General features: G+C 32.8%; 1 protein-coding gene across 1 annotated transcript; it reads left to right on the top strand.

Moving 5' to 3' along the window:
* Positions 1 to 3,327: 3,327 nt before the first annotated feature.
* On the top strand, positions 3,328 to 5,285 carry LOC111623847 (peroxiredoxin-6-like). The gene is made up of 6 exons (XM_023366568.1): positions 3,328 to 3,467; positions 4,167 to 4,323; positions 4,396 to 4,539; positions 4,787 to 4,860; positions 4,936 to 5,008; positions 5,088 to 5,285. The coding sequence occupies exons 1-6, from the start codon at positions 3,382 to 3,384 to the stop codon at positions 5,229 to 5,231; spliced, it is 678 nt and encodes a 225-aa protein (XP_023222336.1). The 5' UTR covers positions 3,328 to 3,381; the 3' UTR covers positions 5,232 to 5,285.
* The last annotated feature ends 2,824 nt before the right edge of the window (positions 5,286 to 8,109 follow it).

Consider the following 8,109-nt stretch of genomic DNA (forward strand, 5'->3'; position numbering starts at 1 on the left):
AAGGCTGGTATACACGGTAAGGAAATCCTCAAAGGATGTGCTTAACAGACGAAAAAAACTCGGATATAACTGGCTGGATCGAACATAGTAATTTACAAAACTTATTAAAATATCTCCCAACGTATAAATAATTATTTTTATTTAAAAATGGATAGATAGAAAAAAAAACACGGTTAATCCTCAAAGGATTTCCTTACCGTGTATACCAGCCTTAAGAAGGGATTTTTCGAAATTCCCCCGCGGGGGGAGAGAGAGTGGGTTAAGTCTTAACCGGAAGAACGGCTTCTACTGTACTATTTTAGATGCGATTTTTCATTTTCAACTACGTTTAATTTTCATTGAGTACTTAGATGTATTAAATTGATAACATTTCAGACATTGTTATAAATATTTTTATCTATTTCGATTTTAAAAATGTTCGAACCATTTTAAATTCGAATTGGTTATTGCATATTGGTTCGATTATAAAACCAATATGCAATAACAACGTTCCAGAAAATTGATGAAATTGAAAATAGTTCGTTTGATTCCCGGCAATTCTCATCATTCTCAGCGGTAGGCGTTATATAACAATTACTATGTTTGCTGAAATACTGAATATAAATAGGGTTTGCTCGCAAAATCCTCGAGGGCAAAGTCGCGGGTAACAGCTAGTTATCATCATATAAACAAAACATATTAAAGTCAATTGCCAAAAAAGTATCCTTTAAGTGTTCAGTAAGTTCACGGGATACAAATAAATGATTCTCAACGTTTTCAAAAAATCTGTTACGTAGTGGACAATTGGAGTAAGTAGATATATTCATTTTATGCCCATTTAATACAATAGTATAGTCATTGAGTCGTAGTTGTATTATTAAAGATTTAATCTTATAATTTAAGTTTGATAATGTCGAAATGTCTATGGGGGTAATAAAGAAGTTTCAAAAAAGCTACACTTTTGCTCAATACAAAGAATATCTTGGGCCCAATATTTATCTTTTAATGACTGAAAAAGTTCATCTAAAATGAGTTTTTTTTTTTTAATCAGGAAATTGAATATAGTAAGCATTGAATAATATGAAATATCGATCTGATAAATCTCAGTTGCATCTTCTCTAGTTTATCGACAAGAGATGGTGTGGGGCCGAGGGGGAAGAAAAAAAACTATCTCGATGAACGATAATATGTGATATATATCGTCATCGTCTCCCCTGCCGTTTGGATTGCCAAGCGGTAACAATCAACGACATGTGGAAGCAGTTGAGTCAGAGATAGATGCTTCGTTTACAAACAACACAACCGTTTATTAAACACGAAAGAAGCTTACAAAATTTCCGCCATCTTGGAAGTTCTGCGGCGGTTGCTGTCGCTGGGTCTTCCTCTCCTGTGGTTCCACGATAGTCCCATTTTGAAGGAGTGTCCCTTGTTCGAGAATGAACCATTCCATCACGTCTCGATGACTCCGGGACGATGCGGTCGACTTCCGTTGATGGAAAGATGTCGATCCGAGGTCGGGAGATGGAGACGAAGATGGGTGCGAGACACACACACAACAACAGATCCGTCACATGGAACTTTCGGGAGAAGAAGCCGTCGCGTCCTCGAATTTCCGGGGTTTTATCTGTTTTCTCTCAGATTCCCCTTTCCGATTGGTCTCTCCTCGTCACCTGATGACAATTCTAAACCTTTCGAGGGCGTGGAAGAGGTCAAAATCGAAGTTTAATTCGATCTCCAACCGGAAATGGTCGACGGACTTACATTCTTCTATTGTTTAAAAGTTAGTGTCGCGTTTTCATAAAATAAAAATCTATTTCTAACTAACATATTATTTTCTTCAAAACAATTATTTTAACGCGAATTTTAGTGAGTGTTCGGACCTGTCCAGAGCCTCACAATGGTCTCCAAATAGGAATCATAAATCCCAAACTTGAGGGTATCAAGGAATCGAACAATCGGAAGTATGATTTAATAGAAGACTGCTTCATTCTAACCATGCTTCATTTGAAATATAAACTTCAAAAACAATTTATCTAGGTGAAAAGAAAACGAGCCCTGTGGAGTAAAATAGATACCAAATATTTGTAAGACGAAAAGATCTCCAACTTAGAGTTACATAAATAAAATTTATCAGCTTTTCCCAATCTGTCCTCTCTCCGAAAAACCATTATTTTGGATATAGCCCCATTAATTAATAAGTACTGTAGTTTATTAGACTTACAATAATTCTGTAGAAGATTAAGTTTCCTCTGAAGGCCAATAGGTGAATACGAAAATATTACAATATCATCGGCAAACAAAAGACAGTTCAATTTATAGCAACAAATTAAATTACTATATTAAAGTAAAAGAAGAAAACTAAAATTGTAATTGTATAGGGACTATTTACCCCTTTTGCTCCCCTCTTGGCGTCCCTAATTAAGAGTAAATATGAGTTGAAAGTAAAGTAACAATAAGAAATATTTAACAGGAAAATGTTTTATTTGGGTCATCTTCATAAAAAAAAACTTAATTTTTAATTTTGATAGGAAAATTTAAATTAACTATTGCGGTGCTTACTAAACTATAATCTATTTTTTAACTAATTAATTAAATAGAGTTTATCGTCAATTTTTATTTGAAAGGTTATTTGTACAATATTAGCATCATAAAATAGTTTTAAATTATTATACGAGTATAAATAATACCAATCTCGAAAATTCCTGTTTAAATTCAATGTCATCTCAGATATAACAGATAAAGATTACGTTTTTTTTTCGTAAAATTGACTCTTGATTATTGACGATCATTCAGAAATATAACTAGAGCCATTATTAGGGGGCCTCGAATTAAAACGTACAAATCTATATTTACCCCTGTACAACTGGATTTAGCTACTAGAGCGAGTAAGATATTGTAGATCTGTACATATACGTTTAAGTGTTCGTCACATTTAAATCTTTCCTGTACTTATTTGATTTTGATTTATTCTTAATTTTTTAGTTACAAAGGTAAAGGAGGTCAAGAACTTCTGGCTGCTCTGTTATAATAATTCCTAATATTTAAATAACATTGATTTAAACTAGGATTTTTCTCACAATTCTGTTTTCTCTGTTCACACGTCTGTTTTCTCACAATTCAAAAAATAATTAAATAGAACGAATTCGCTCCATTTTTATTCCCATAGTATTTAACCCTATAGAAAGGAATCGGTAAAATAAGTTTAAATTTAAATTATTACTATAATTAAAATTCACTTGTTTGATTTGAAGGAATATTAAGTGAGATCACCCATTTCTGGCCCGTAGAATTTATCTAATAATAAAAAAATAGGTCGTAAACGAGGAAGATAAGATAGATTTCTTTCTGAAGTATATAAAAGAGATAAATTCATTGCACATCTCGCCAGTTTAAGCTGAGAAAATGTTGAACCTTGGTCAAGAATTTCCGGATTTCACAGCCGATACCACTTACGGAAAAATTCGATTCCACGAGTGGCTGGAAAATAAGTTAGTAAATATATTTAACATATATTTGTTCTATTCTTTTTAAAATTAAAAATCTATTTTTTATTATCATTTATTTATTAAACTATATTTTTATATACTTTATTATCGTTATTATATTTATGTCTATTAGAGGAAGGTAAATCATACTAATTATAAATTATTTAGAATCTTTTGATACGTTTCCATTGTTTTCCGAGTAATGCCTGGTTTCTCAGGTAGTAAGAAATTTCCAAGATATATCCGAAGACTTTTTAAGAGGTTCCTCCTCTTAAAGATTTTCGGATCGGTTATTGTCAAAGAGGTGTCTTTCAGGAGAACTTTCTATGGGAAACTATACCATAGGTGTTAGATACGTAAATAAAACCCGAAGAACGTGGCAAGCCCACGATCAACTACCGGTGTTCTGTATTTTTTATCCACTCGATCACTCGTTAGCTCAAAACATAAGGACCTTGACATAAGAACCTTGAAATAACTTATACCGTAAGAGATCTTATCAAACGAGACGAATTTATCTGTAAGTACTTTTGTCCAAGAGATAAATACAAATCTAATTTAATTCTAGTAATGACTAGGCTGAAAAATCATTGTAAATAGAAATTTTACTTAATTATAATAAGTAAAAAAAAGGTTTAAGTATACAAAATTATTGTTGTATTTTGAGAAAATTTAATAAAAATATTTTCTGTATTTGTTTAGATGGGCAATTTTATTTTCTCATCCGGCTGACTATACTCCGGTTTGCACCTCCGAATTAGGAAGAGTTGCACAGTTAATACCCGAATTTCGTAAGAGAGATGTTAAAGTGTTAGCTTTGTCTTGTGATAGTGTAGCCGATCACAAAAGATGGGTTAAAGTTCGTTTTTATTGATGTAAGTTTGGATTATTTCATTCTTACGTTGAAAATAATGTTATAAATATATTTTAGGATATCTGCGCCTATTCTGATTTTGAATTTGATGTTTTCCCTTATCCAATTATCGGAGACGAATCTAGAGAAATTGCTGAGAAATTGCAAATGTTGGATCCAGAAGGCAAAGATAAGAAGGGATTACCCGTCACGTGCCGTGGGGTGTGTTCTTCAAGATAAAATATTTATCATAGAAGTAAAATATAACTTTACAAATAAAAAAAGAGAGACTAAATTAGCTATTTCTGTTAGTATCGTAGATTTTTGTCTTTGTTGCATTTAATTTTTAGTATTTATAATCGGTAAAAAAATAGATAAAATAATATAATGTTAAATACTTAGAACATATTGTGTATAATTTAAAAAAGATGATGAATTCTAATTTAAGACGTTACAAATTATCTTTTAGCTATTTATCATAGGACCCGATAAGAAGTTGAAACTATCGATTCATTATCCAATTTCTACTGGAAGAAATTTTTCGTAAGAATTTACATAATAAATATTAATATTTTGAATATATACACGTGTATCGTTAAATAACATATTTTTTAACAGTGAAGTGTTAAGAGTATTAGATGCTCTTCAACTTTCAGAGAAGCACCAAGTAGTTACTCCAGCCGATTGGAATGTAAGATATAATTATGAAAGATATATATAAATTTAATTAAATATAATACGTGTATTTATTCAATTAATTTGTTTTTCAGCCTGGCGATACTTGCATGGTAGTTCCATCTGTCAAGGAAGAAGAATTACCAAAACTCTTTCCTCAAGGTGTGGAAAATTTTCCTGTTCCATCGGGAAAGAGCTACATAAGATTGACAAAAGTGCCAATTACTACTTTAAAGTAATCAAATGCTTTCATATATCTACGAACAAACAATGAAAAATTGTTTTTTTTACCATAAATTTTGAATAAAAAATATTGGTTATCTTCTAAATTGGTTTGTTTCTCTAAGATATTAATTAATATTTAAAGTAAATTATAATATACAAAAACTTCCAAATGATTGCAATTTTTAAAGATTTGAATAATTTGCTGATTTCGGGAAAGAAACGAGTTTTAAATACGAGATAATTCCATATGTATTAACACTGATTCAATTATAATTTTGAACACAAATCATTAAAGAAATTTACAGAAATATTGTTGAAAATGCTTTATTAATTTATTACGAATAGTTTTACAAATTTAATACGTAAACAAGCAGCTCGACTGAGTCTCTTAGCACGACCCCAGATCACCGTTTATAGGTAGATCGGGTCTTATTCCGGATGAGAGAGGCGAGACGTAAGGAAGGGACCACTCGAGTATTCATTTTCCCACTATCGTGATGGTGTAACCTATGGCCACTCGGAAGCACAGTAATCATGAAAAACGACGTGGCTTATCATCGACGGCAATGGAAATCGACCTCATTACTGTGAGGCCCTGGAAATAGCCCCCCCAAAAAGGAAAGACATGTAAAAATTTGTTAAGTTAAATCGTCAAGAAAGCAAATTATATAAGTATCGAATCGGCGATACCGGACTTTGAAGTCAGCGCTCATAAAGAATAACAGGAAAAACAAAATTTTAGATATAAAAGAAGAAAATTTAAAATATTAAAGTTAAGACGTAGTTTAGAAAGCAAAACGAAACTAAAAAAAATGTCAAAATGAGGGTAGGTGTCATAGTCAACAATTAAACGAGATCAGATTCGAAAAGATGGTGTCGGATAAACCATTTCCAGCCAACCTTTCCCGCGAACTTTACGAAGCTCTATTTACACCTGGAGACAGGTGGATGACCAATTGGAAAACAGTGATGTAAGATCTATCCAATTAGTAAGAAGCCGATCGCAAAAACTCTATAAAAACGCAAAATTCAAGGACAACAGGACTTCCACCAAGACTCCCACCTAGACTTCTGTTGTGTTCGTGTCGTCTCCGCTTATTTTTGTACCTCTGTTCTTCTTTTGTGCACCGACGTTAGAGACTTTGAACTTTTTTCTCTCAACACTGTCCAGAAAACCCCTACGACGCTGGACCAGATCGCCGCCGAAATTACTGACGACGCAAGACCGGTACCGACGTCGAAGTTTTCCTATAACACAGGACTTTGTCAACGAAAGACTTTATGTAAGCATTATCGTCCGGAATAAACGGTTTACTTCTGTAAAACACTTGTCTTTGCTGCCTTTAAAAACCGCCACCCACATACGCTAAGACCTTAAACCATCCCGACGATAGGGAATAAAAATCCCCCCCAATCGGCGTTCTTACATTACCGAAGTGTTGAACGTCAAGCGCCTTAGTAACAAAGCCACCAGTCATTTATTTGCTACGGAAATAAATTCTACACAAATAGAGAAAATAGTGAAAAACGTACTATACAAAAAACTTCTTGTGGGGAAAAAAACTCGTAACGTATCAACGCTTCTCGTCGGCCGTGACACCCGGGCGAACGAGAGGAGTGCGTTCACGTTTTGACAGGTTAGTAAAAGCCGCTCGGATAACTTAGTGTCGTGGTCAGTTGCGGGCTCGAGACCACCAAATTCGAATTACGTTGCCTATGTCATTTTGTACGTATTTCCCTTACTTCTTTTATTTTTTGTCGCAATCGAATTTTAATTTCATTTATTCCTTCTTCGACGTTTCTGTTAAAATAAATAATTAAAAATTAAATACGTGAATAATAAGTATTGTGAATAAACATATAAGTTGTTAAATTAAATATGCAAACGTTATAATGTAAATTACTTTATTATCACAATAGTTTTATACTCATTTACGCAAGAACCGAGCGAGTTCAATGAGAATTTTGTTTTATATAAATGAAACTAATATTCTTAGATTCGAAAAATACCGATAAATCAGAAGACTTTACAATCGAGTTTAAAAATCCAATACCTGTATATAATTCGAAATTAGCTTTGAAATTAATGTCTTATGGATACAACGATTTCAGGAGTGATATTCTATATTATTTTACACCGTCTCATCCACCCGGAAGTTTGATAAAAATTGTAGACACTAATCCTATATTTGCGACATTAATAAAAATCATTAGGGGAGATCGGGGCAACTTCGGCATGCGGGGCAAGTTTGTCAAGCGCTTTTTTTAAAAAACAAATTAAAAGGAGACTTTGGTTATAGGTTAGGCAGTTGAGTTTTATTGGTGGCTTGTTGAGTGTAGTGTTTTTATTGTTCTCCAACAAGCGTAGTTGAATTATCAAGCAAATTTTCATTTTCGTTCAATTCCATATAATATTTTTTTTCCATTTATATTGAATTGGCAGGTTTTGTTATAATTCCATGATAACGAAAGTTACTTTTCCTGTTAGAAGGATGTAACTTCAACTTATTCACGTGGCCAGATCGTGGCTTGGCATTCTGTTCTCAGGGTTGTACTTAATGTTTCGAAATCATGACTAGCGGGGTAAGATCGGCAACATAAAGCCACATTAGAAGCAAAGGATAAAAATCAAACAGATGATAAATGAAAACATGTTTGCATTTGTTATTCATGTATATATGTCTTTGAACTTGCATTTCGTTGTAATAATATTAAATGGGTGTTGGATTTGTATTTCTTTGTTTTAATAGTGAATTCCAACTTATACATTGTTAATAACATAATTTTATATACGTGCCTATCTTGCCCCATTACTGTTGCCCCTATACCAGGGGCAACTTTAATAAAAATAATTAAAATAATTACAACTTTACAAAAAGAGAGAAGTTGCCG

The sequence above is a fragment of the Centruroides sculpturatus genome, unplaced genomic scaffold (assembly GCF_000671375.1).
Source record: "Centruroides sculpturatus isolate CEXI.00-Female unplaced genomic scaffold, Cexi_2.0 scaffold162, whole genome shotgun sequence".
Lineage (NCBI taxonomy): Eukaryota > Metazoa > Arthropoda > Arachnida > Scorpiones > Buthidae > Centruroides > Centruroides sculpturatus.